We start from the raw sequence: 27,775 nt of genomic DNA, 5'->3' as shown, positions 1-27,775 counted from the left end.
ACATTGCGTTACAACGCCCCCTGTTAACCCTCCTCACACAGACCAAGCAGTCGGTGGACATGGAGGCGCTGCGTCTGAGCCTGGCCGACCTCCACACCTCGCGGCTGGAGCTCTCCCAGGCCAACCTGCAGCGGGAGCGCGAGGCGGCGCTCAGCCAGGTGCAGGCGGAGCTGCGGGACAAGTGGACCGGGGAGAACGCCATGCTCCAGGCCAAGCAGCAGTTTGAGCTGGAGCGCCTGCGGCAGCAGAACCAACAGGACCTGGGTTAGTCACGAGTGACGGGGTTGACGCGTCGCATGGGCTTTTCGTTTGTCCTCTTTTATTTTGTTCTCTAAGGTGAATTATTTGCCCCTAGTAGAGTGGACATTTGAGCAGTTGGAACCTGAAACTCTGTGTTGCAATTGAACTCGGTTATTTTTTTGGCTTTTCTGTTCTTATTGTGCACAGATGAACTAAGGCAGCAGTACGAGAGTCGTCTCTTGGAGGAGAAAAGTTTGACAGAGATGAACCGGGCCAACGAGATACAGGTACTAGGCATTCATAAATGCCTTCTCAAGTGCGGTTTTCTCATGGTTAAATGGTCTTTCAGTAGTTTAGTCCAGCATTTCAGTTGATCTCCAAGTCACATACGGAAATTGTGTTCATTTCACTGGTGTTGTGTTCCGCAGGTCATGAAGTCACAGTGGGAGGAGGAGACGGAGAAGTCCATGGCAGACCTCAGAACCGTCCTCTCTGAGACCCAGAAGAGCCTGGATGACACCGTGGCTGAGTTGGCTGTCACCCGGACCTCTCTGGAGGAACTGCGCGCTTCCAGTGTGGCAGATGTCCACAGGCTGGAGGAGGAGCTCAACCTGGCCTGGGCAGACAGAGACGCTGCTGCCAGTCAGTACCTACCAATGCTTCTCATGAACCTGACCTGTTATCTATGAAGAAGAACCTGCCTGTCCCGCACGATGGTGACCTAACCATCGGCACATGCTTGTGCTGTGATTCCCCCGTCAGGTTCCTTGGAGGAGCTGGTCAGTAGTAAACAAACGCTACTGAAGGAGAAAGAGTTGCAATCACGCCACCTAGAGGAGAAGGAGCGCCTCCTACAACAAGAGGTACATCTACTTTATGTACTTGACTACTTATGTCCTACTTTAAGTAAAGGAGATGCGTTTAGACTTAAAACCTGTCTTTCTGTTTTACAGGTGTCTCATCTGCAAGAGGAGCTGACCACACTGAAGAAGACCTCTGAACAGGAAACGGGTCATCTCTGGGCCCAACTGGACAGCATGAGGACCAGCCGGCAGGAGCTGGGAGGTGAGAGTTCACAAGGTTCATGATTATTCTATATTGATAGGAGGTGAAAGTGGAACCGGACGGTACATTAAGGACAAGTAGGTGTTACCTTTAGGTTGTGGACATTGGGATTCGAACCCAGTACCTATTGGTTTGGACCCAGACCATTCTTTAGTGTAGTGCTTTGATGCTCGAAAGATGAGAGAACTTGATCATTGATTCCGGAGGCACAACACGCATCTGACACACGCTCGCCCATGCATGCAAGCGTGTACCTTAAATCGTGCGTTTGCTGTTGGGTCCGACTCTACCTTGATTAATTCCCCCCGCCTCTCTCGTCCCACAGAGCTCAGGGAGCAGCTGCTGGCCCGCTCTTCTCGTGTCGATGACCTGGAGCGGCTGAAGGCTGATTTTAATGATCAAAGGCGGGAGATCAAGCAGCACAATGAGGCCGAGCTGGAGGGCCTCAGGAGGTAGGCCCTCACTCACCCACTCTCCATTACTAGTGGTTTGTTTTGTATCTGGTGTTGATGTTCAGTGCAGGATACGAGACAACGATGATCTTAATTATCTTCTGGTCTTTCTTTTCCTAAGCATAGACTCTAAACAATATGAATATATATCATATTTTTTATTATAATTACAGTCCTAGATACCTTTTTTTTAATAAACTAAAACAGTCAAACGAGACAAAGGGAAAAACAAAGAGAAGAATAGGATTTTCTTGCTTTGTGGCGGATAGTTTTTGCATCCAGTTCCCGCAAACTGGATGTGTAATTCCTACACATTGGTGACTTCCACCAGGGTTCAACAAACAGGCTGTTCTGGCTGCTGCTTGGTTCTGAGACAATCAGCTGACAATCGGACACAAGCACTCACTGTGCTCTTCTCTCCAGGTACTTTGAACAGCGTTTGAGAACAACGGAGGAGAGCTACAGGGAGGAGATCGCTCTGCTGCAGCTCAGACTGGTTGAGAGTGCCCTGGAGGAGTCCCTACTAAAGACCGGGGATGCTAGGTACAATAACAAGCAGGCGTAAATAGAGGGCCTCATTCAGTCTCTTCATAGTTCATTAAAAAAAATTCATATATATTCATATATTCATGGATATCTGTTGATTGATGGCTTTCGACTCTTCAGTTTCACCACAGAAGGCGACGCTGCAGAAGAGAGAAACGACCTTCTGGCTGAGTTTACACTGAAACTGGAGAAACACAAGGTAGCTTCACAAGCATTTCCCCCCTGAACGTCAATGTGAAATGCATTTATAGACACACAAATTCTCCTTGCATGCTTTAATTGTATTAAGCCCCCAATTCTACTAATCCTGCCGTCACATTCTGGTTGTATCATATTTTGTGTAGGAGGATCTGGATTCACTTCGTTTGCAACTGGAGGAGAAACATGAGGTGGAGCTGTCCAACCTGCGCGGTTCTCTCTCGCTGTCCTACAAAGAGGAGCTCCTCCAGGTTAGAGAGACGCTCCTCTGGTTCTCCTGAACCCTCATAGGCTAGTGCAGCCTATGGAAAACCTATTGAAGAACAGGCAGAAAGATATCGGGTATAAAAATAAATATTGTCAATCGTTCATATTTTCTGGCAGAAGGTAATCCACCGATCCCCCGCATGATTCAAGATGCTATTCTTATTTTGTATTAATATATTAAATCGTTGTCACTCATTTCCATGTTCCCAAAATTGTAGCCAAGTGGGTCGTCACCGTGTGATACTTGATGCTATCCGTATGAATGCATCGAACAACATTATGCCCCAATTAATTCCTCCAACACGATCGTTGTGTTCTTCAGGCGCGCTCTGACCTCACTGAGCGCTACTATGAAGACCTGGAGACTATGAAGACCCGCCACGCCTTGGACCTGGAGCAGCTGAGGGCCAGACTCTCTGAGAAATACGTCAAAGGTCGGACACAGATCACACTGCATCCGTAACAAAAGAGAAAAATATTTCTCTTTATATCATCATAAAAATACATTTTATGATGAGATGAGATGTATGTTCATATATAATGTATGGCTTAAAAATATCTTTTCTTTTTCTCCCAGAGCTTACCAAGGTGCGATTTGAAGCAGCAAGACAGGTGGAGGTAAATGCACATTATGGAGTCTGTTCTGATAAATATCAGCCGAGTGATCTGATTGGCCCCCGTTTATTTTCTGAGCTCTTGTTAAGCTGTATGTTAACGACAGTGACGTTCTCGCTGTTTCAGGTGGAGGTTGAGCAAAGGATGTGGTGCCACAGTGAAGAGCTGCGGAGCAGAATGACCATCATCCACACCCTGGAGGGCAGCCTGTCTGCCCTGGGCACACAGCACGCCACAGAGCTGCAGAGGAACACACAGCAGGTACACATCCACTCGTACACGAATGGCATTCAGAATGAGAGAAAGCATACGCTGTATGAAACTGCTTCATTAGGCTTCGGCTACGGCGACTGTGGTTTATGATTGGTGCCTTTCGATGGGTGAAGTCATTGCGCATTCATTTGAGCTGATCCGAAACCACACGAAACACTGCTATTTTTGTGTATTTTACTAACACATCAGTAATTATGTAAGTGCTGATATGTTAACCGATTTAAACAGTTTTAATTTAAACAGAATTGTACAATAGTCAACAGACGCACACTGCTGGTAAGTATAGTCAAAACATTGTCCCCCTACACCACTGCAGCTGAAAAAGGACTTTGCCAACGACCTGCTCCGTCACCTGGAGGAGGCCCGGCAGCTGGAGAAGCAGAGGGTGGTCGAGGAGCTGAGCTCTGGTAACCAGGAGGAGGTGCAGCGGCTCCGAGCGGAGCTCCAGAAGGAGCACCAAGCCAGGATCTCCTCCCAGGAGGAGCAGAGGACACACCTGGAAGAAGAGCTGGAGAAGTCAAGGGCGATGGTGGCGTCACTGGAAAGCGATCAGAGTAAGATTAACGTGTTTGGCAAAGAAAATCACAGAATTCAGAGGTTATAGGAGAACTAAAACTGAGTTTCAAGTTCAGAGGGTGCTTTTAAATGGAGGTCTTAACCATAATGTGTATCTTAATGTTATCCATTAACAAATATCCGTTAGTTATTTTATTAATGACTAAGAAACAACATAAACATGTGCTCTTCTTTCCAAAGGTCACCATGACGGGGAAATGCGGGAGGCCAAGAGCAGCATGTCTGCTGAGGTGAAGGAGCTGGCTGCTCTCCTCCAGAAGCAAGGGGAGGAGCGACTCCAGCAGGCTGATCTAAGGTTGGAGGCTACACCCCTCTTGGTGCACGGGCCTGCTTCAAAGCCTGGGATGGAATTTTGGATCTTGCTATGGCTTTTATATCATTTGTGTACCATAGGGTTGTCATTTGCCCACTTTTAAATTTGATGATGGGGATTTGTATCCAACTACCTAATTGAAAGAAAGAAAAAAGGTAGCCTTTGAAATATATATTTTGTTTGGGAGTTTAACATCTCTGGATGAAACATTTTCAAGGTTCCAAGAGGAGAAAGGGCAGTTGGAGCAGCGCCTGGCCCATAAGGAGAGCGTCTCTCTGGGGGAGTGGAACGACAAGCACCAGGCAGCGCTGGAGCAGCAGAGAACGGCGCTGCTCACCAAACACGCACAAGAGCTGCACGGCGTCACCACCGGACACAAAGAACAACTGGACGCCCTCAGCGCCCGCCACCGGGACCAGCTCGCCGCCATGGCAACGGAGCTGGACACAAAGCACACGGCTGTGCTCGTCGCCATGGAAGCGAGCCTGGACTCCAAGTGGAAGGCAGAACTCGAGCACTTGGCGGCTGTTTTCCAGGAGACCAATCAGGCGCAACTGGAGGCCCTGGAGTCTGAGCTCTCTGTCGGGCACAAAAATGAGCGGGACGAGCTGGAGAGGAGGATGCTGAGCAACATGGACACGCTGGAGGCCACCTATCTGAAGGAGGTTCAGGTGAGCGGACCGCAAAACACTTCATTTTAATCCCAATCAGTACCTACCGAACAATAGTTGGGGCTGAGCTTCTTCTCCACCATGTGTATTGACTGTTTCATGAGAGTAAAGCACTGATTATGGTTCCACAACAAATACAACGCAAGGACCACGCTGACGCTTTGACCCAGTCGTGAACCTGTTTTGGTTTTGCGTCGGGTTCTAGTGAGCGAATCAATCGCAGCCGTTGCTGCTGCGTCGTCTCGAACGCATGGTTAAATTTTTTTGGGGAGAGGTGCACATCAGGCCCTTGCGGTGGACGCAAGGAGGGTCCGCAAGGACGTTATGGGTCCGTAAACCCCCTTGCGTTGCGTCGACGTGGAACCATAATCAGCCCTTTGCATGGTGAATGTCTGCCTCGGCCCTGACGTAACCCTTACCGTAGGCCCTGCGTGATGACATGGAGTACCAGGAGGAGAGCCACACACAAGACGTGGAGCGACTGAAGGCCGCACACGCTCAGGAGCTGGAGCGCCTGCAGACCGAGCTCGTGTCCGGTAGGGAGGGGCTGAGGATGGAGCTGGCCCAGATGCACATGGGGAAGTTCAGCGCCATGGCAACCGAGCTCAGCAACGCCCACAAGGTCAGCACCACAACCACAAATTATATTATTGACAACGAAGAGTGGGGGGCATCCTCATAATTCTTACTGCTATCGCCAGTCTAATTACAAAGGATCGAACCGCATCCCTCCTTTGATATGTCCCATTTTAATGTCCTGTTTTTCAAATCCTTTTAATAGCCTTCTTCCATCATTGTTGTGTTTATCATTTTAACATTTCCACAAGAGCACCATCTTTAAATCGTTGTGGATATTAAATCAGCATTTCTATAACATTAAATCCTGAAGAAAGTCAAACTCGATTACCCCTGGCTGTGGCGTTTCAGGTGGACTTGTCTGCTCAAAAGGAGGCCTTGGATGCTGAACACTGCAAGGCTCTGGAGACTCTGAAGATGCAGGTAATCATTCAACCTAGTCATCCACCCACTATAGGTGATAGTTAGTCGGCCACCCCTCCAACGATCCACCCTCATTCTACTGTTTCTGGAGTAGACATGCAATCCTTTGCATGTCTTTCAAGTCACACTTCTATCTAAATCGATTTTAGTGCATAACATTCATAACATCTGAGGCCCTTTTTCCCCCTGATTTTGTCTTTCTTTCCTAGGTCCTTGAGTTGGAGGAACAACACGGCAATGCTCTTCAGGAGCTGTCCCACAGCTACAACACAGAGAAACAACAGCTCCGTGATCAGCATCAACTCCAGCTACAGGTGGGTGTGACGTGATCTTAGTCTCCATGACATTGGTGCTGTCTAGCTCCACTAGTAGGTGGTGATGGGAACCACTGGTGGTTCGGGGTTTGATTCCCGTTCAGGAATAAGGCGCTACGTTCTAAGAGTGAATATGTATGGCATTTGTTGCAACATTTTAGCCAAAGCGCCACTTGACTGCAATAATGGCATTCTTGACATTTACATTTTACATTACGGGATTTTGCTGACCTTTTTATCCAAAGCGACTTGCAACCATTCATTCACGCATTCACACACCGATGTCGGAGTCTACTACGCAGGGTGACAGCCAAGTCATCAGGAGCAGTTAGGGTGAGGCATCTAGCTCAGGAACACCTCTAAACTCGGAGCCGGAGGAGCCGGAGATCGACCAGCAACCTTCCGTTATCCGGTCAACCCGCTCTACTTGCGCTGAGCTACTGCCACCTATTCTTTCAATTCAATACAGTTGGTATCTCGTGTAGCGTGGGTATAATTGTTCTGAAGCTAAATGCATGATGTGCGTTTCTTATTATGTAGGAGCTGAGGCAAGTCTCTGCCCAGGAGTTGGAGGTCTGTCGCAGGGAGCTCAAAGAGGATTCGTCCAGACAACATGTGCAGTTCAAGGAACAGATGCAACTCTTTAAGGTCCAATCGGAAGAGAGACTGCAGGACAGGCTCGGCAAACTGAAGGTAACTTAGGAAGAGGTGCTTTATGGGAAATGGAGGCACATGGCCTTTTATTGTAAGTCTTATCCATGCATTTGAGTGCCACCCCCGCATTCTATACAGACATTACATTCAGATAACCCCAATCGGTAACCTTTTTGTGCAAAACTTAACATGCATATGTTTTTGATAATCAACCTAGTTTTTGTTGGGGTTCTCTTAGCAGATATCATTATGTTATCATGTAGGATTATTGTGTGTGTTATTTGTGACAATGCTCTTCTATACCCCATCTGCACCCTGCAACTCCTGGGAGAAATGGCTGCTCCTGGACCAGCTCCATTTTAAGCTGTGCGCCAGCCTAGTTTCCACATAATCTCTCATCATATGTAAAGCATGAGAGCCCTTTTTCTAACCGTCTGTGTGCTGTGCGGAGCCAACCATAAACGCTGGCTTAATAGGATGGAATTAAGCTTTTCATCCTCTAATGCAGAAGGTTTTCATTGGAGGCGAATGATGACGAGCAGCTCAATAGTGGCATGGCACCAAGCAGAAGAATGCGTGAATGTATTTGTATGATTATTTTGAATTAATCTGGATTTAAATAACCCATGAACCTGTATTGCCGTTGTACTTGAAGGCGGAGTTGGAGCAGTGTAAGGAAGCACAGCTTGAGGAGCAGAGACGAAGCTTCAGCACTGAGCATGAGCAGAAGGAGCGAGGCTACACGGAAAAGATGAGCCAGCTCACTGCCCAGCTCCAACAGCTGGATGATGTGGTTGCGCAGGTATTGAACGCACAGGCACACAAATCGGTTAATAGTTCACATTAACGAGTGAAAACCGTCTATGTAAACTAACATGTTACGCAAAAGAGGCCAATGAGAAATTGTATTGTGTTAATATGATAGAGGTATGGATTCAATGGGATGTCCTCCTGCTAGCGGAGTTTAAGAAGGAGGTGGTAGAGATGATTGACCGCAGTGGGTCTGACTCGTTTCTCGAAAGAGCTTGGCTAATCTGAGTTGGTTTTTTTTAACCCCTGGCCTAAATTAATATTCTCTTGGATGGATGATGGATGGCTAGATTGATTGATTGGGATTGATTGATGGATGCGTAATTGATTGTCCTCAAAGACCAAATTCATTTTCAGAAAATGAGGCGTACATTAAAACAGTGAATAGACGTATCACTCAAGACATAATAATTCAATGCAAGACTTCAGTCACATTCCTGTGCTTATCTGTCATTGGTCTCTAAGCGTTATCTTGTATTTCTCTTTCTGTTACTGTACGTCTTCTCTCCATTGAGGATGAGCAACAGAATCATACGCTTGAGGGATTGCAGAATCATCTCGATGCTCAAGGGGCATCATGGCATTTCATTTGAGGGCCAGCTAATTCATTCATCCCGTCTGTCCAGCCATCCGTTCATCCATTTATCCATGAATCTTAATGCATAGCGGGAACATGTCCATGGGGATTGCGCTAAATCATATACCATTTGATCTGGCGTTTACATCATGCTTCTCATTACTTTGCATTTCAGCCTTCCCATTTATGTTTTTTTTTTTTTAATGTGTACCACTATACCTACCAAAACAACTGTTGGTGTAGTCCTGATTCTAGTTATACTAATCTGCATTGTTCCCTGACAACTCCAATCCAACAGTTAACACACACACACACACACACACACACACACACACACACACACACACACACACACACACACACACACACACACACACACACACACACACACACACACACACACACACACACACACACACACCTTCCTATCTCCATGGTATCGGCCTGGTTTTTATTTGAATGATATCAAGTCCCTTCAGGCGCACACTTGGGCCTTGTGCGCTTAAGAGGGGGCGGGGGTTATGTTGTCGCGGTAACGGCATTGTTGCCTGCTGGGGCAGGTGGCTAGAGGAGGCTTGTCTTAGTGGGAGGTGAGCATCAGGGAGAGGAGATAGATGGTGGAGGGGAAGGAAGAGGAAGAAAAGGTAAAATAGAAACAATGCATCGAAGTGTAGAAGAGGAAGTTTGTGTCAGATTCTTGTTGCTGTCAACTGTAACACATGTTTTTAGTCGCGATGGAGGTATTATTAATTATTATTTTGGGCGGATTTGGCTGCATTGTGAAGATGCAATTCTTGTATTTGAATATCTAGAGACTCGATTATTCATCAATGTTATTGAGCCTGGCCTCTGAACTATGCTTTTTTTTTTTTCTTGCTCCCTCTCTTTCTTGGTCTAATGAACAGTGTGTTGCCTACAGGCCACACTTGTTAGACAACAGCTGGGCATCAAGCCAGGCAGTTAATCATTGACCAACACGCTTTGAAACCTGTTTGCCATGGCTGTTTGTGTCAGTTGTCATGCGTCTTTCCATCTCTCAACCTCAGTGGACTCCTGGTAAACATTTCACCGTTGTGTATTGTGATGGATGTAACAAGGGGGTTTGATTCGAGTGATTCCTGATTCGTGTCTCTGTGTGTCCAGCTGCGGGCGGAGGTGGACGGCCTACAGGGTGAGCTGGAGGGGAAGCGCGCGGAGATGGAGACCCTGGACACCCTGCTCCAGCGCAGGGAGCGGGAGGGCCAGGAGGGGGGAAACCTCCTCAACATGCTGGGGCAGGACCTGCAGACAGCCAAGGAGGACCGGTGAGACACCACCGTCGCCCTTTAGAATAGGGACTCACTCTGAGCACCATCAAGGGTGCTTAATGGCACGAGACGAAAAAAGGCAGCAAAAGAAGAGAAAATCCAGGGCAAACCATGGGGCTGAAGTTCAACAAGTTAATCCTCATTCTTTGCTGTGGAGGGTATTGTTTTAGTGCCTGCCCCTCCCCCCCCCCCCCCACAATGGTTGCTAATTTCATTGTTGTCCAATGGAGACTGCTAATGTAGAACCAGCTTCTCTTTCGTCTTTTGGATTCTCCCAATGTTCTTTTTAATCCTCTGACCCGCCTCCCCCCCTCACACCTCCTCCCCAGACTAAAACTGCACCAGGCCAACGAGAAGCTTAGGAAAGTACTCCTAGACGTCATCCGCAGCACCGTTGCAACAGAGGAGATGATTGGCCAGAAAATCACTGTTGGACCCAGGAGGTCTCAGCAGCCAGCCAATCACAGAAGCTCGACTGGGAACAGCGAGGCACAGGAGTCAGGTTGGTTGCCTTCTTCCTCTGCCTCAAATGACAAACCGGTTATGATAGTAAGTAAGACTTTGAGTCGCTGCCGGCCCATCGACACTCTCTGTAGGAAGGGTTCCTCTTTAGTGTGGAAACTAAAGTACGAACTGAAATCTAAACTCCCACATCACATTACAAAAACCTCTTCCGCCTGATTTTAGTTCTATCTGATGCCATGATTTTAATAGCCAACCCCAGATTAACATTTCCGTGTCAAATATGCATCTCATGCCAAACGTTTCCAAAAATGAATACTGGGAATGAATTTCTGCGCGGCTATCTCGCGCACAATGTGGCAACTTGGATGCTGATTCGTTTAAGTACGGTTCTAGAAATGGCTTGAGCTTGGTTTGGCATATGATGTTCTGCACATGAACCTGTGCAAAAACTCTCAAAGGTCATATTAGGTACTCGTTTTGCATTCTACTCTTGTCATGGGCTATCCAACATGTTATCACGGTCGTTGGTTCCCGTTCGATCACGACTTCTCTTTCCGCAGGCGTGTCGCTGGGCGAGGACTCAGAGCTGACCCAGCTGCTGTGTGAGAGCCTGCTGGTGTCCGAGACCCAGCTCCACCCGGCGGGGGAGGAGGCCGCCCTGGGGGCCTGCGGCAGGCTGCGCCTGGCCGTGGACACGCTGCTGGAGCTGCTCAACCAGGCCAACGCTCAGGTAGCCACACGGGGGCTCCAGTCTCTCACAGATACCAAACCCGTGTTGCATATCATTCTGGAAAAATGGGCGGTGGTTATGGATGAGATTAACCTTAGTCATCGTACACTGGAGTTCAGGGGTAACGGCACACGGAACAGGACAGTCATTTGGTACCATTTTATGAACAATGAACAATTTTATAATGGCATGTAAATATTCAGAATATATGTCTATACACGGATCAAGGCTGGTGTAAATGTAGTTGCTAAAGGTAAATATAAATGTTATCAACACTTGAGATAGACATCATTGACCGTATATGCTACATTATTATTTATACTACGCATTATTGAATTATCAGAAATAGTCTGTAGTAGTTCTGATTGATCATCAGCAGCTGTCTAAAGTAGTTCTGACTGTCTCTCCCTCTCTTGCCGTAGTTGGAGCAGGCCCATAGCCTTCACCTCTCGCTGGAGCAGCGCTGCTCTAAGGGCAGGGAGGACTCCGGCCATATCCTCAAGCAGCACACCGTCCTATTGGAGCAGCTCAACCAGGAGGCGGGTCTAAAGAGCCATCTCCATCTGGAGCTCCATAAGGCAGAGGGTGAGCAGCCCGATTCGTCAGAGGTGCTTTGGCCATTGCTTGTTGTACGGTAGAGCATGGGGGCTTGATGTTGGTCATGGTCAGGGTAAGAATGGTACGCACTCGGCTTATTGTAACATGCTTTTGATAAAAAGTGTCCACCAATGGCTATGTATTATTGGCATTACATTTTTCCCCACTTTGTTATTACACTTAATTCTTTACTTTATTAATATTTGAATGTGACTTCATAATCACTTATATTTGTACTGTTACGTGTAGGATGTTTCGACTTTTTATGTATTCTTCTTGAGGATTGAGCACTATACAAATAAAATGTATTATTACGTTATTATGTGCCCCCAACATCCATTCATTTGGTCCCGTGCACAATGCATCGTCAGGTCTGCTGGACGGCTACGTGAGTGAGAAGGTGCTGCTGGAGGAGGCTCTTCAGCAGAAGGAGTCCCGGGAGGAGAGGCTGGCCGAGGAGCTGGAGGGCCTCCGGGTGCAGCTGCACCAGACGGAGAGCCTCAGCGCGGAGCTGGAGGGCCTCCGGGTGCAGCTGCGCCAGAAGGAGGGCCTCACCACGGAGCTAAACCACCTCCGCGCCCAGCACCAGGATCTCAACGAGGAGCACGCTGTTCTCCTACGCCAGAGGGAGCATCTCTCTGCTGGGCTGGGGGAGAGGGAGAAAGGTGAGGGGGGGGGGGGCGGGGAGACGAACCTTGGAGCACAAACTGGAAGTTCAGGCTACATACTGTGTGTTCGTTGAGGATTTGTTTTTCCTTTTCTCTTGGAATGTCCCGTGGTTTGCTGCGCTGTGTTTTATACCCATGTGCTCCTCTATTAAGTGTGTGTGCTAAATATTTGCTTGAATTTTCTGTGCTTTCTTGCCGTCTAAGCGCTCTTGTAGAGTGCTTTAAATTGGTTCACTTTTGTACTTTACAAGTGTAAAAGTTTCCCATTGGGCCTAATAGTTATGATCTCCGCAAGTACAACAACAATGTTGCCTCAGGGTGTGTGTGTGACTGAGGTAGGGTTAGTAACACTCTCGATTTCCCCCCCCCCCCCCTGTGCGCTGTATGCTAGCTCTCTTGGCGGAGGCGGAGGTTCTGGTCCGGGAGAGGCTGGACTTGCAGCGGCAGGCAGAGAAGGACCGCAACACCCTGTCCCTGCGCCTCCGCACCCTGGAGACTGAATTAGAGGAGAGGGAGACCAAGGGCCTGGAGACGGAGCTGCACCACAAGGCCCAATCGGAGGACCTAAACATGCGTGTCCAAGCCTTGGAGAAACAGATCAAACACAACCGGCAGTTCATAGACGTACGTTTGGACAAATCGTTAGTTTTTTGTTACTCAGCAAATCAAACCAACCTTAGTTTTATTTCATTGTAGAATACCTTTGAAATCACATTTCATGTCGTGAATTCCACGACATGGCTTTGATGACCAAATCTCCATGCAGAGTTTCTGACGCTCCTTTTAAGCCGTCCAGCATGGATGGTCTTGAAGAAGGGACGTTCCTTACAAGCGTGTTGTGGGTCTGTGTTCACAGGAGCAGGCTGTGGAGCGAGAGCACGAGCGGGATGAGTTCCAGCAGGAGATCCACCGCCTGGAGGACCAGCTCAGGCAGACCTCCAGGGGCCAGGCCGGGGGAGAGAGCCGGGGACAGAGGGTACGGTTCTTACACTAGGCTTCCTTCTCCTCTTACATTCAGCACCGTTAGAATGTCTTTATATTTCAATCAAGTCAATCAAGCTCCGTTTAAATTCTATCAAAGTAAACGTCCTTTGTTTTTTTTACTTAACTGCTATAATCCATGTATGCAGCATTGCACAGATTATATAGCATTGCTATTATAGTATAATTATATTTATAAAAAAAAAAGTATCATACATTTTATAGAACAAAAAATAAAGCTATTTCTGCCTGCTAGTGAATGCTGAAATTGGTAATGGTGTGTTGGTTTGGTGTGGAGAGTCCATTTTGGATTGTTTACTAATGTATTGTGACTTTGGTAATATGTGTTTATTGTCTGCGAATGAACCATTTGTTTGCTGTGTGTTTGTGTTCTTGCTCTGAACGGATTGCTGTAGATTGAGGACTTGGTTCAGCAGGTATGAGATCCAACAGTAGCTTGTCTCTTGGCTCCCAACTGCACGTGTGGGGGAAAAAAAATAATTTCAACATTGCTTCATGGCTAACCCTCCATAGATCGTAGATCTGCGTATAACCCTCTGTAGATCCTAGATCCCCTTTCCTGTCATCGTCAATCCTGTTCTCCTTCATCCTTGCCTCACAAGCTTTGCTCTGTGCATTCGCTTAACAAAAGTAGCCTAATACCCTTGCCTGCAAACTGTATTGATCTCAATATTAACCAATCACCAATCATTATTTTGGAGTAACCCTGGTCAATGCTGGAGGCCTCTTGTGAACTAAGTGGTCTTGTGTGCATCTTCCCAGGTGGAGAGCCTCCAGGCCCTTGTCAAAGACAAAACAGAAGACTACGACTCCCTGATTGCAGCCAATCAGCAGGCCCAGAACGATCTCATGGAGCGCAACGATGAGATTGACAAGCTGGCTGGGCGAATCAGGGAGCTCGAGCAGGCGTTGCTCAGCAGCGCGGATAGCAACCGCGCCGCCTCTCAGCTGGAACAGGAGGTCCAGCGGACGAAGCTGCGGGAGCGGGAGCTCTTACAGGTATCTGACCCTACAGAAGGCTAAAAGCCTTCTCTAGAGGCTTCCCTTGCAGCCATTGCTTTCGATAAAAAAATATATATACATGTTGATGTGGATATAAGCCATCCAGCCATCACTAAAAAAAAATCATCCCAGAGGATTGTGATTATCTCTAACTCAGTTGGCCTGTAGAGTGAGGTCGGGAATCTAATATTGAACAAAGAGATGGCAGCAGTAGAAGAGGTTACGCTATGCAGGTTAGGTATTGATGCTCCGTCTCTGGCTGTCTCTTAACCCTCTCGGTCTCTGTTTTTCAGGACAAGCAGGGGCTGGAGCAGCAGCAGCTGGCCAACAAGCTGCAGATCGCCGCTTTGCAGTCCAAACTGGATGAGAGTCGACGTTACCATGACGATGCTCCTGACCCCACCCAGCCGCTCCGAGATGCCCTGGACACAGCTCAGCTGAGCCTGCAGAGCAGAGAGCAAGAGGTCTGTTTTGTTAGGCAGTGCCCCAGTTACAGCTCCCCCTCCTGTTAGTAGTGTGCATGTGCAACCACTGATCTCCTGATTATACAGTTCAGGCTAACCTACAGATTATTACAAGTGTGGGTGGGATTCCGTCTTTGATTTGGGTATGGTATATTTTCCTGGGTTTGTTGAGGTTATGTAAAAGGAAATGAGGGAGGAAAAAAATTATGTATGAAGATTGAATTGGCTGAAGTGATAAGATGTGCATATTAGAGGCAAATCAGAATGATGATTATCAAATCTGAAATGTACAAAAGAGGCTATGATTTCAATGCATATTTCTTTGGTTTAGGTTGAGTTGCTCATGAGCCAACTGGAACAGGTCCAGGCCAATTTCAGCATCAAAGAGGTGGAGTTGAAACACCTCGCCCTGCAGCTGGAGCTGATGACCAATCAGAATGAGGCTCATGTCCAACAGCTCCAAGACAAGATTGTCACACTCGAGGTGAAGACAATCTTATCAATTTGATTACCAAAAACGTCTTAACAATGATATATTGTTTTCTTCGACTTATATATTTTTGTCTTTGCATGTAGGAAAATGTCTCCGCCCTCACGATACAGCTGGAGGAGAGGGAGGAGCTGGGAGAAGAGGAAGAGAGCCTCCCTTCTGCACTCCTCCAGGAGAAGAACCTGGAGATAGACCAACTCAACCAGGAGATCCAGAGACTGGAAGTGGAGATGGAGGGCAGCGAGAGAGATGTGGTACATGAACACGCACATCTTTTATGTATCCCCACCTCGGTGGTAGTAGCCGTCTCCACGTCTCCCATGTCCTGGGTTTGTCCTCGTACCTTTTCCTCAACTCTCTTTATCGTTGTCCGGTCTTCCCGATCCAGGCCCTGGGCGCGGAGCTGGAGGAGCTGCGGTCCCGGGTGGAGCACCTGGGCTCCGACATCAGCCGGCTGCGGCAGGACAAGCAGGACGAGGAGGAGCGCCTCCACGAGGTCATCAGCACGCTGCAGGCGGAGCTGGCCACGCTGGGCCCCGCCCTGCACGAGGTCAGCGACTCCCAGGACGGCGACAGCGTCAACCCCTCCTCGTCGCCCAGCCCCGAGCTCCGCAACTACGCGCTCCCCGGGGGCGCCGGGCGCAGGGGGGCGCCCGGCAGCCTGCGGCAGGAGCTGCGTCTGACCCGCTCGTCGCCCTCCTTCTCCTCCTCGTCCAAGTCCCTGCGGGCCCGCCTGGACGTCCTGCAGACCCAGCTGGAGACGGCAGCGGCAGAGAAGGAGAGCCTGCAGCGGCTCCTGCTCACCCAGGAGGAGGAGTACCGGGGCTACGGGGAGGAGCTGGGGAGGAGGCTGGCGGAGGGCCGGGAGAGGGCAGAGGAGCTCGGAGAGCTGCTCGCCCAGAAGGAGGCCCAGCTGGAGGAGGCCAATGCCCGCATCGCGCAGCGTCCGGAGAAGGAGACACCGGAGGAGGAGGAACGCTGGAGAGCTCAAGCCCTGGAAATCAACGCCTTGCGCGGGGAGAGAGACCAGCTCAGCTCGGCGGTGGTGGAACTGCGGCAGTCGGAGGTGGAGCGGGTGGAGACCCAGAAGAAGAAGGAGAAGGAGTTGGCGGACAGAGTGGAGTCCCTCAGAGAGGCCAACGTCGCGCTGCAGACACAGATCCAGCACACCAGCGCCCGGGTGGAGGCCATGGAGCGGCTGGTGGCCGACGGGAAGGGGCAGGTCCTAACCCTGGAGTTGGTGAAGGCAGAGCTCTTTGCCGAGCGGGAGGCGCTGAGAAGGAGAGAGGGAAGACTTCAGGAGGAAATAGAATGCCTTAGGCAGGAAGTGGTGGCACAGAGAGCCGTCATCAAACAGCTTCAGCTGAGGGACAAGGAGGAGGTTCCAGAGAGGGACCAAAAGAAAGTGCTGGTGAGTTCTGCTTATTTTGGTCTTGGTTTGTCTTATAAAGAATACTATTCTTAATTTCTAGTCGGTTACTATTGTGTTGCAGATACTTATTTTTTTCATCAGATACCATATTTATTCATCAGGCCGCACATCTGATGCGGCCCCCCGCTTTAGTTTAACGGGGCGCTAGACCTGTGTTCTATGGGTTAGTCTATGGATGTATCCGTTTTCTGGGTCTCGCGCCAATAGCACCGGTGGCCTGATTCGTCTAATGCACTCTGTCAATTGCCGATTAATAAATACACACAATTAGAATGAGAATAAGAAGAATTCTATCTGAATACCAATATATGAATTTGTATACTTGAACGTGGGACATTCTCCTCTTTTTGCGGGACCTGTGACCAAGGGAAGACTGTCCATCCTAAAACTAGAAGAACAAACACAACTGCTTAATACGTTTCTTCTTATCAATAAACAGGCCTAATGACATTGAATCACATACAGCACAAACATGCATAGCACCTTAAACCTGAAAGCGCTGTGCATGCCTTCTCGGTTGCACAACAGCAGCTGGCGACCTCTGGATGGAAACTAGTGTTACCGGTAACCCCAGTGTTTTCAGAGGAAAATACACCATCTGAAAATGTCCACGGGGAAACAAGCTAAAGAACCGAAGCTAGCTCCCTGCTAGCGCAGTGCACTGCACCCGGGCACTGCAAAGGAGCAGTGAACCAGACCACATCTGGCTGTAGTTAGAGAATGGTTTGATATGTGGGCTACATGCACACAGTCCTCCTTTCTTACTGAGAGGGGAAGTGACAATTTAAACAAGGAAGTAAAGAGCAGCAAAATACACGGTTGCTCTTGTTTACGCCTAGATGAGCATTTGTGTCAACTCTGTTCATCGGACCGGTAATGTGATGCTGCAGTAAGAAATGGTTGTGGTCATGCAGAAAAAAAGCTATGTAGTGTATGACTCATTTGTGTGGTGCAATCTCTCGTATGTTCTCTCTTATGTCTGCGGCTAATCGCATGCAGCTAATGTTAGCAGTGTGAACTCTTTTTCTTGACACATATATTGCGGTATATTTGACAGGTACTGGTTTACTTTATTGCACTTAATTATTAATGTATAATTTAATGTTTGAGTGAACACTGACGATCCCCCACTTCTCTGTTGCAGACGCATGCTGAGTTGACCCTGGCCAAAGCAGATCTTGCCTTAAGGGAGAAAGAGGCAGCGATAGCCAGTCTCTCGGCTGAGCAACAGGCCTTGAGGGCAGAGCTTGCTGCCGTGAAAGAGGGGCTTTGCTCCAGCACAGAGAGGGCTGAGAAACTCCAGGAAGAAGGACAGGTAAGACGGACATCTGACCCGTTACACACTACTGTTGATCAAGTCCATTTTATAGAAGATCAAAACATATGAATATAAGATGAAAAGGTCATGTAGGTGATTTGACCCAAATATCTTCAGGCTTCTATTCATGCATGAACTTATGTTGACATTGACAACTAATAATAATGAATAGGTTAACCATCACTAAAGGCTTAAGGCAAACCGGCATAAAGCATTTTTTAATTCCTAACTCAAAGACAAAAAAGTATTTGTGATGATTCGACATGACTTCGATTCCAAACCTAAAGATTAGGTCTGCCAGATTGGTCTAACTCGTTCCCTTCACCTCCTCTGTTTGATTCAGACCAAAGATCGGGCTCTCGCCGACCTCGAGACGTACAACCATCGTCTGAAGGCGGAGCTGCGGGGCCTGCAGGAGGACCTGGCCGTGCAGGAGGAGGAGCTGGCCTATCAGCAGAGGGAGCTGCATCACCTGCGGCAACGCTGTGAGCAGCAGGAGGATCACACCCAGGGCTCCGCACAGAAAGGTAATGAGCATCAACACGCATTCATGCACAGATACTTATTAACATTGACTTGTTCAGAGATTTGGATGAGTTTTGTAAAGATGCGGGAAATTAAGGAGCCGGTCTCTACCTAGACATCTCGCATGAAATAATACAAAGTATAAATGGCTTACTTTTTTGGTAAAATATCATTTTTGGTTGAACTAGAAAGAGGGAAGATTGATTTTGATTGTTTTTGGCCTATAATTTGGTGAGTTTCTGTCAGAGAGAGATTTGGTTTTGGGCTGTTGGAATAAGTGGAGCTTTCATATGATGTCGCTACAATCGCTGTCATGAAATTCATAACTCTTGTCCATGCTTTATCTTTTGATTGGGGTTGGAATTGTTCTCAAGATGGTTATGATGGACTAACTAATCTGACATTGGCCCAGCTATGGGGAGGAATGATTAGGTTCATGTATATGTAGTCCTGTAATTCTATCTAAATATAAATGTTTTCCTCAAGCTCTTTCACACGGAGGCTTTGAAGACCACCTGGGCGGGTCCCGGGATGAGGCCTCACTGAGCTCCCCGGAGGTGCTGAGGAGACTGGAATGTTCTGAGGACCGGACCCGGGACCCCTTCCACGCTTCTGTCCTCCAGGCTTCCCGACTGTCTCTCAACAGCACGACGGGGCTGGATCTGCCCCAGGGGAAGCCCTCAACCAAGGCCAGGATGATGGAGCAGCCACGCTCCAGGACAATCACCCCAGAGTCGGTCAGCCGCAGTACCCGCTCCCCAGGCTCCACAACGGCCTCGGACAACTTCTCAATGGCCTGCTCGCTGGACGTTGACAAAGTATGTGCACTGGGATGTTACATTCTCAATGCCTTGAGTCGGGTCAAATAGTGATTTTGGACTTAAACGAATGTATGTGTACGTTATTTTTCTTCTTAGATGGATACCCTTGACCTAACGGCTCCGCCCTCTCCGGTGGGCTCCCTTTCCTCCCTGTCGGCTCCAGAATGGGCCAGCGATGGATATGGCAGCAGTGAGTATCAATGTTGGTATTTGTTTCTGGGATGTTTTTAGTGCAGCTGGCCGGGCTTTGGCTTAAATATGTTTGGCATAATATACCAAAAATCATTCATTTGAATCACGTGATAAAAAAATACGTTGAAATACTGCATGAAATGTGTGTCATCCATGTCTTTTTCTTTCTCCCACTTCCCCCCCCCCTCTCCTTGCCTCTCTGCCCTGTGTCCCTCCCCCTCCAGATGTGAGCTCGGAGCTGGGGGTGCGTCTGCGGGCCGAGCTGGAGCACACGGAGCGTCTGGACGCTCAGTTCGTGGAGTACCTGCGCTGCCGGGGTATGAACCCCGCGGCCAACACAGACAGCGCCGCGGGAAGCTGGAGCTTCAGCGACGAGCTGCTCTCTCCCGAGCTGCAGGTGGGATTGAAACGCTCCTTGATTTGGGGCTATAACATCCTTTATAGTACAACTAAAAAGCATGCTGCCGAATCCTTCTCCGAGCGAGTACAAATGCAGGTTATCAAGAGGCAGGTTGGAGTTGGGCATCTTGCGCCATAATGCCTACAGGTTAGGCTGCAGACATTTGGGAATTGAACCCAGGAATTATTTGGCTAATCATGCTGTGTTGTGGAAATGAAAGATGAGAAAAAAGTAAGAGGGGGATTTTTAATTGTCCGCATGTGGATATTGTGTGAAAACCCTTATGATGATGGAAATCATAATCTTTCAGTATTCTTCAAAACTTTTTGATGTTGACGAATAACGTAACTCTCATAAAAAAAATGTAACCAGCTCATCTTTAACTGCTCTTTCTCTTTTACTATCATGTAGGAAATACTGAAAAGGGTCCATCAGGAGTCCTGCCGAATTCTGACCTTGTCCCAGCGTCGGGCCACTACGTCATCCCAGCATCAAGGCCCTGTCTCAACAGTCCTTTCATTGGATCAGACGCTGGGTCAATCACATGACCAGGCGAGTCCATTGGACCGGCCCGACGGGTTTCCATCCGCCCCGCCTATGGGCTGGCAGCAGGAGAAGAGGGCGCTGCAGGAGACCGTGGTGGCTCTCAGAGAGCTGCTGTGTCGGATGGCACAGAGAGACACGCAGGTAAACAGGTTTAGCATTTCACCCTCTTTGTTTACTGCTTTCAATAAACGATTCAGGTTAAACAACGTCTCAAACAACGGGGATGAATTTTTCCCTCCAAACATCAGTTCAGTCTGGGGTTGTTTCCCCAGGGAACAATTTAATGCCGAAAAGATCATCATAACTAGGGACAAATAGCATGAAGGCGAATTTGACTTTATCGCACTGCAGTCTCAACAGTTTGCCCATCGCTCTCTCTTGATCAGGGTGCCCCTGGAGGCGACGACAAACGTCAGCAGATGGCGACGGCAGGGAGCGACGGACGGGTGGAGGAACAGCTGAGGGCCGAGTTACAGGAGACCCAGAAACAGCTGCGGGAGGAGTTGGAGGAAACCCGGAAACAGCTCAGGGTGGAACTGGGGGAGACCCAGAGCCAGCTGAGCGCCTCCCAAGTCACCCAGCAGGAGCATAGGAACGCCGTCCAGTCACTCAGGTACCCAGGCAGTACCCACACGACCGCACGCACGAACACATAGCCTAAACTACTTGCCGTAGTTGTTATTCATTGTGGTTTTTTGGGGGTTTTGTACCCAACCCTCGCTCTGCCACTTCCTGTCCCCTTTCCCCGACCCGGTCCTATTTTGACAATACCAAACTAACGGGTGCGGGCTTGGTTGTGGTTCCAGGCTGGCCTTGCAGGCGAGCGAGGAGGGCCTGCAGGAGGAGCAGAGCCACGTGGAGGAGCTCCAGGCCTTACTGGAGCAGGAGAGGGCCCTCACACTGCGCAGGGAGCGCGAGGAGGAGGAGCGCAGGGAGGTACGGCGTACGCGCACATCGGGCCACACACACACCAGCATGGGGACACAAACGCACGCACACTGACACCAGCATAGGGCCACAGACGCACACACACACGAGCATAGGGCCACAAACAAACACACACGAGAATCTGACCACAAACAAACTAACACACACACGAGCAAAGGGCCACAAACAAACACACACACACGAGCATACGGCCTCTAACAAACACACACACAAGCATAGGGCCACAAACAAGCACACACGCACGAGCATAGGGCCACCAACACATGCCCACCCCCCGCGCTGTGGTAGAAACACGCTTTAATGACCCCCCCACCCTGTGCGGCCTGACACCAGGTCATGCAGGGATCTCTTGAGCAGAAGGGGTCAGAGGTGGTGGCCCTCAGCGGCCAGCTGGAACAGGAGACGGTGGCGTGCAGCAACCTTCGGCGGGAGCTGCAGATAGAGCAGTCTCGCAGCGGGCTGCTGGAGAAGAGGCTGGGCAACGCCCACGGCGACCTCCAGGAGGAGTGCAAGCGCTCCGCCCAGCAGCACGACCTCCACCTGCAGGAGAGGAGCCGGCTGGAGCGCCTGCTGGCGGAGGCGGAGGCGCGCCTGGACACCGCCCACGGGACGCTGGAGGAGGAGAAGGAGCGCTGCGCCAGCACGCTGGACGGGTTCGGGCGGCGACAGGAAGCCAACGCGGCGCGGGACAGGAAGCTGGTCACGGACATGCAGGCGCAGCTGGAGCAGGAGCGCCGGCAGGGGGAGGAGCTGGCGGCCGTGACCGACCGGCTGAGGGCGGAGCTCCTGCAGGTGAAGAGGAGAGGCGAGGAAGAGGAGGAGCAAAGGAGGCGCGACGAGGCCCGGAGAGAGAAGGAGGCCGCCGCCCGCCTGCGACACGCCTCGGAGTCGCTGAAGGAGCAGAAGCGTGCGGCGGGCTGCGCGCTGGCGGCGGAGAGGGAGCGCGGCGCGCGCCAGGGTGCAGAGCTGGCCGAGCTGAAGGAGAGGCTCCAGGCGGCCACGGACGAGGAGCGGGAGAGGGAGAAGCAGAGGGAGAGGGAGAGGAGGAAAGACGGCCAGAAGCAGATGGAGAGAGAGAGGCGGCAGGAGAGAACCAACAACAAATTGGTGAGATGACAAGCTGTCGGGATTTTCTTATCAACGTTTTATCACCAATGCGTGAGTTTGATTCGCTCTTATACAAGGAATGACCAGATCTGCCAGCGACTACTCAGCCTACCCAGTGGACTTTTGAGACTGGTAGCCTGATCTGTCCAGAATACATCAGGGTGACAGGCCCACCTGTGATGTCAATAATGGGTCGATCCTGCTACTAGCCTCAAAAATTGGGGTGTATCTATAAAGAGCCAGTGAACCGAGAATGTTAAAAATATATATATTTGTGGTCATTTGTCAATTTTATATGATCGTCGACATGTTAAACCAGGCAGTTTTTGAAATAACAAAACAGGCAGTTACTGAAATAAGTCCCCCATTTCTTTTTGTGTGTTCTCCCCAAAACACTGTTTGAGCAGTCCACTCTGCTACGAATGCAATGCAGGTGGCGTTCCTTTCATGGCTGGTCTGAGTGCCTTTTTCTGAGGCACTCAGACTTCACGACCAAGGGGCATCGGTGGCACGGTGTGTGTGTGGACGTGTGGAAATCTGTCTAGGCAGCGGGTGACTGCGGCGACCGAGTTAGAGTTTAGCTTTTCCGACACTGGTGAAGCTCTGTCTGAGCAGCTATTTATTTGATCCCAGCGTCCAAGAGTTAGGCCTCCCCGACACATAATATAACGCTTCGGTGTGGGTGGATATTGAAGTTTTGTCTAAGCCGTAATGCAGTTGATGCCCGATTGAGGGATAGGATTCCCGGACACTTTGCTAGGGTGTGTGTACGGTTTAATATACTCTGAAATTCAGTGGGTTCACGGGCTCTTTAATATTAAGCGTTGAGCTGTAATCTAAGTCACAGGAGACTGGCCTTTCTTTTCAGTGTGAGCTGGAGCTATTGAGGGAGCAGGATCAGCAGCGTGTGAAGGAGCTGCAGCAGACTCTGTCGGAGCTGGAGAGAGAGGGGAGGGAAATGGCCGCTCAAAGGCTGTCCGGCTCAGCTCACCACACCAGAACCGGACCCACGGCCAACCGCAGCGCCCAGACCGACGACACGGTACCCAGGGATCAGGTATGGAACGGGACGTTTATGGGTTTTATACTTATCTGAACAGCACAACAACCCAGGGAGATTGCTGAAATATTATTGGTTGGATTAGATCCGTAAATCACCCCATTCTTTGTACTGCACTAAAGTACAAAGAATGTACTTCAGTTAAGTACAGACCTAACGACTAGCTAATATGTATTATTAATTTAATAGTTCTTTATGTATTCCATAATAAATAAAACGGTTCATGTGATTTGTGTTCATCTTCATAAAAGAAATGTGTTTTAATTATTTCAGCAATTTTGTATTAACAATCAAATTGCTGTTGTGAGGAATATTTTTACGATCATTTAAATTTAAATGAGTTTGAAATCCCACTTCCCCAGGCCAAGTCTTCCCCTGAGCTGGTGCAGAGGCTGCTGGGGGAGAACTCTGAGCTGACGGAGCGCGTGGCGTTCCTCAGCCAGGAGAGGGTCGCCCTCAAGCACACGCTCGCCGGCCTGGAGCGCCAGCGGCGCCGCGCCGAGAACGACCTCGCCAAGGCCGCCATGGAAACGGAGAACCGGCCCATCATCGGCGACGCGGTCGGCAACGGCAAGGTGAGACGGGGATCCTGAGAATGAGCAGAACGACGGATCAAACTGAGGGCACTTCCGTCGCAACCGTTCTCCTTTTGAGGAAACTAGCGGAGAAGTACGGAATATGTTGCTTTCGGTAACCTCAGGATCGGCAGTTGTATAGCAACTGTTTCCTTTGGATACAAATTGATTCAAAAGAGTGAAGGCCTTTTTTTTTAATTAAAAGAGATGCGATCCTCAATACAATTGGATTAAAAACTGAAACTGTTTCAATCGATGAGTAGAATCCTCTAAATACATGATAGGATCATTTGCAAGGAGGACAGAGCATGCTGGTCTTCAGTAATCTACATCTGGGAGAGGGTTAAGCTTCACAGACACTTGTATATAACGCCATGGGTTGTGGTGATGTGTCGCTCTTTGTCCGGCCAGCAATCGATGACGATGATGAGCTGATGATCGTGCCACTCCACCTTCCTCCCTCCAACAGGTGCAGCGTCTCTACGAGCGGTACCTGCGCGCCGAGAGCTTCCGGAAGTCTCTGGTGTACCAGAAGCGCTACCTGGTGCTGCTGCTAGGCGGCTTCCAGGAGTGTGAGCAGGCCACGCTGTGTCTCATCGCCAGCATGGGGGCCCGCCCCTCGTCCACCGTCCAATCCAAGCGCAGACCCCTGGGGCGCTTCAGGGCCGCTGTGTGCGCCGTCATCGCGGTCTCAAGGTGAACCACCGCATCGTCACCTTAAGATGAACACTATTGATCCAAGCCAGGGAAACGGGTGTCGTGATAGAAAGCCTTTGAAATTTCACGGTCACTTTTTTACACGGGTATTTTATCCATTGATTAGTATTATATCGGCAGTAGAAAGTTTCTCAAGAATGAAACCAGCCATTCAAGAAAATATTACATTTTATTCTGGCACACTAGATTCTACCCCTCCCTCCCCCCAAGGTAATGCGAAAACAAAGTGGATTTTAAATAATAATTAAAACCTACTGAAAATATACTATATATATATGCAACTCTATGAAATAAGAATTGTAGAAATTTAGGTGCAAAGCTGAGGGAGAAATTAAACAGTGTACGGTACATTGTTGAAACTACTCATATTTGCCCTATCACACATGATCGGTCATTGTTCAAGGAGATGCAGTCTGCTTGGTGTGTGTGTGTGTCTTCAAGCATTTATTCATTTTGTCCTCATTTAATTTTCCAGAATGAAATTCCTGACCAAGAAATGGAATCGAGCCATCAGGCGCATGTCAATATCTGGAGGTGTGAACGGACATTCTTCAGGTCAGATGAAGGACTGCTTGTGTGTGTGTGTGTGTGTGTGTGTGTGTGTGTGTGTGTGTGTGTGTGTGTGTGTGTGTGTGTGTGTGTGTGTGTGTGTGTGTGTGTGTGTGTGTGTGTGTGTGTGTGTGTGTGTGTGTGTGTGTGTGTGTGTGTGTGTGTGTGTGTGACCATTAACCTTTCTGTACATCGTCAGGTTATCGACCGGAGGTCTTGAGGCTGCAGCAGCGATCCAACTCTGAGGCTTCCCCTCCCACCCGAGACGGTAACCTCCTCTACAGAGACTCTGCGTCGACATTGGTCCCTCCGGTGAAGTCCCCCTTCAGACTGCACAACAGGTGGGATTATTTTCCAGAAGTTCTCTTAGATAGATGATGATGGTTAAATGATTTCCTCTATGAGGTAAATAAATGACTATTAACAATATTAACTCTGCAAGCAAGCGTACCAAATGAAATAAAAACAAAAAAATGAAATAATTGTACAGCAATGTTGTTTTTTAATGCTCTGACTGGTTTTGTTGACAAGGGCCCACTCTGGTTCCACTGTGATCTCGGTGCCTGCTGGGACGTCCCAGGACCCTGAGCGCACCCTGACGGAGTACATCCACCATCTGGAGAAGGTCCAGCGCCGGCTGGTGGGCTCCAAGCCTGGTAAGAAACATGGCCTGGATGGGTACAGAAGGACCGTTCGGAGATCAATACCAATTTAGATTAAATGTACAATATACCATAATGTACAGGGTTGTAGAGCCCCATACACCTTTAATGGTATCAAGTGTCCCAACTTGTCAGATGGCTTCTAGTTTTGAAGGAAACTATTTGTATGTCTGCACCACAAATTCCCCACAATGTGGTGCGCCTCATTTTGAGATCTGCTGGTTTACAAAACAACACGTACTGTGGCTTCATTCATAATGGGTTGTTCTCCACATTTTACTTCCTATGGCTCCTGCTCCATGTCACCTATGCTCCATCATATCTAACCCAGTAAACAAGGCCCACCTAGCCCCTCCTTTAACTGAGACAATTAGAAGGCCGGCAGCCTGTTCCCGCGATATGATTGGTTACTGGCAGCGCTGGCTGAAGGAGAACAGGACTTGGCTGTACCTCAGCTGCCTGTCGCCCCTCTACCTGAACGGCCCAGGTGAGTGTGGGTGAAAGCCGCTCACCCCACCCAAATAGTCATAGGTCACCGCTCTGAGACTGGCTTCCAACAGTAGTCGATTTAAAGGTGACATTTTATACCACCAGGTGTGTGACTTCTGACATCACAAGTGGGCGTGTCCACCTAGATGTATGGTGGTATAATGTGTCACCTTAAAAGGTTGACTGTGATGCTCTACTGGAATACCATCCCACAGAAAGGGTTTCCTTGTCGTGAATCACCATTTTCTTTCACCACCTCTCCTGGGGTGCTGAGCGGTATACACCACAGTTTGAGGTCCAGTACTGCACTGCGTTACCGGGACGGAAGGTTGATCAAGTAATTCTTGCACTGGTTTCGACTGACGTGTAACTTGAAAATGGGTTTGGTGGATGAAATGTTGTCCTCAAAGTAAGTCCCCATTGCGGTCAGTGCAGTTGGATCCATTGCTACCACATGAACAGACTGTGCAGGTGCCGACTTGCTCCTTGCAAAACATTTCAACAAGCATCACCAATTGCCCCATAAATGTATGAAAGATATTATCGATCAAGGCATTGGCTTTGTGGCATGGATCTTTGCAAATTTGTTTTAAAAAACTTTTTAAACAAATGCTTTATTTTCCAAACCAGGTTCCTCAGCCCTTCATATCCAAACCAACAAGTCGGAGCACTGAACAAATAAATGTGTCCTCAGATGTTGGATTTTCCACTTCCACAAATAAGATGATTTTAGAAATGTTTTAGATTATTTTAATATATAAAGGATAGAGCAGATATGATACTTTTTTTAATGCATTTTCTTACGGACATTTTTCTATACCTTTAAAAATGCCAATGCCATTCTTAAAGTGTTTAACAGTTTTTACGTAGTTTTGCTTGATATTTTTCTACCTTTATGTATCAATAAATGTTATGTATATAAATGTTTCTTGGTTTTAAGGTTTTCAATATATAAATGTGTTTATTCATGTATTGTGGATGCACTTTGAGTAACAAGATCAATACAACTACCAATTGTGTAAATGCACTAAGGTGTTGATTTGTTTTGTGTATTGTAATAATCTTTCTACATGCAAAACAATAAATATTTTAATTTACATATTTCAAAAAAGTGCACTTGTATCAAATAATAAGGAAAT

At 48.6% G+C, this 27,775-nt stretch overlaps 1 protein-coding gene across 5 annotated transcripts in view; it reads left to right on the top strand.

The window, feature by feature from the left end:
* The window catches only part of pcnt (pericentrin), a 38,161-nt gene extending 10,460 nt beyond the window's left edge, over nt 1-27,701 (top strand). For 2 of the 5 annotated variants that reach the window (XM_056590124.1, XM_056590126.1), the window contains 49 exons: nt 42-264; nt 448-527; nt 669-882; nt 1,003-1,103; nt 1,194-1,305; nt 1,631-1,757; nt 2,181-2,300; nt 2,424-2,502; nt 2,648-2,752; nt 3,091-3,202; nt 3,346-3,386; nt 3,510-3,644; nt 3,973-4,210; nt 4,413-4,527; nt 4,763-5,216; nt 5,641-5,838; nt 6,144-6,215; nt 6,425-6,529; nt 7,070-7,222; nt 7,839-7,985; nt 9,714-9,874; nt 10,207-10,379; nt 10,903-11,072; nt 11,495-11,657; nt 12,041-12,334; nt 12,729-12,961; nt 13,194-13,313; nt 13,735-13,755; nt 14,102-14,338; nt 14,635-14,805; nt 15,137-15,289; nt 15,382-15,549; nt 15,684-16,706; nt 17,872-18,042; nt 18,389-18,572; nt 19,057-19,388; nt 19,488-19,593; nt 19,808-19,980; nt 20,395-20,670; nt 20,916-21,142; nt 21,336-21,465; nt 21,811-22,584; nt 23,453-23,641; nt 24,007-24,219; nt 24,689-24,915; nt 25,412-25,491; nt 25,685-25,826; nt 26,017-26,141; nt 27,267-27,701. In XM_056590124.1, coding sequence (XP_056446099.1) covers nt 42-264; nt 448-527; nt 669-882; nt 1,003-1,103; nt 1,194-1,305; nt 1,631-1,757; nt 2,181-2,300; nt 2,424-2,502; nt 2,648-2,752; nt 3,091-3,202; nt 3,346-3,386; nt 3,510-3,644; nt 3,973-4,210; nt 4,413-4,527; nt 4,763-5,216; nt 5,641-5,838; nt 6,144-6,215; nt 6,425-6,529; nt 7,070-7,222; nt 7,839-7,985; nt 9,714-9,874; nt 10,207-10,379; nt 10,903-11,072; nt 11,495-11,657; nt 12,041-12,334; nt 12,729-12,961; nt 13,194-13,313; nt 13,735-13,755; nt 14,102-14,338; nt 14,635-14,805; nt 15,137-15,289; nt 15,382-15,549; nt 15,684-16,706; nt 17,872-18,042; nt 18,389-18,572; nt 19,057-19,388; nt 19,488-19,593; nt 19,808-19,980; nt 20,395-20,670; nt 20,916-21,142; nt 21,336-21,465; nt 21,811-22,584; nt 23,453-23,641; nt 24,007-24,219; nt 24,689-24,915; nt 25,412-25,491; nt 25,685-25,826; nt 26,017-26,141; nt 27,267-27,310 — 9,411 coding nt within the window. In that variant the 3' untranslated portion in view covers nt 27,311-27,701. The remainder of the gene's footprint in view (nt 1-41; nt 265-447; nt 528-668; nt 883-1,002; nt 1,104-1,193; nt 1,306-1,630; nt 1,758-2,180; nt 2,301-2,423; nt 2,503-2,647; nt 2,753-3,090; nt 3,203-3,345; nt 3,387-3,509; nt 3,645-3,972; nt 4,211-4,412; nt 4,528-4,762; nt 5,217-5,640; nt 5,839-6,143; nt 6,216-6,424; nt 6,530-7,069; nt 7,223-7,838; nt 7,986-9,713; nt 9,875-10,206; nt 10,380-10,902; nt 11,073-11,494; nt 11,658-12,040; nt 12,335-12,728; nt 12,962-13,193; nt 13,314-13,734; nt 13,756-14,101; nt 14,339-14,634; nt 14,806-15,136; nt 15,290-15,381; nt 15,550-15,683; nt 16,707-17,871; nt 18,043-18,388; nt 18,573-19,056; nt 19,389-19,487; nt 19,594-19,807; nt 19,981-20,394; nt 20,671-20,915; nt 21,143-21,335; nt 21,466-21,810; nt 22,585-23,452; nt 23,642-24,006; nt 24,220-24,688; nt 24,916-25,411; nt 25,492-25,684; nt 25,827-26,016; nt 26,142-27,266) is intronic. The other 3 variants (XM_056590125.1, XM_056590129.1, XM_056590128.1) reach the window with 3 other exon arrangements.
* The last annotated feature ends 74 nt before the right edge of the window (nt 27,702-27,775 follow it).

The sequence above is a fragment of the Gadus chalcogrammus genome, chromosome 5 (assembly GCF_026213295.1).
Source record: "Gadus chalcogrammus isolate NIFS_2021 chromosome 5, NIFS_Gcha_1.0, whole genome shotgun sequence".
Classification (NCBI taxonomy): domain Eukaryota; kingdom Metazoa; phylum Chordata; class Actinopteri; order Gadiformes; family Gadidae; genus Gadus; species Gadus chalcogrammus.
The sequence above is the reverse complement of the archived record's forward strand: the minus strand, read 5'-3'. Positions and strand labels throughout refer to the sequence as shown.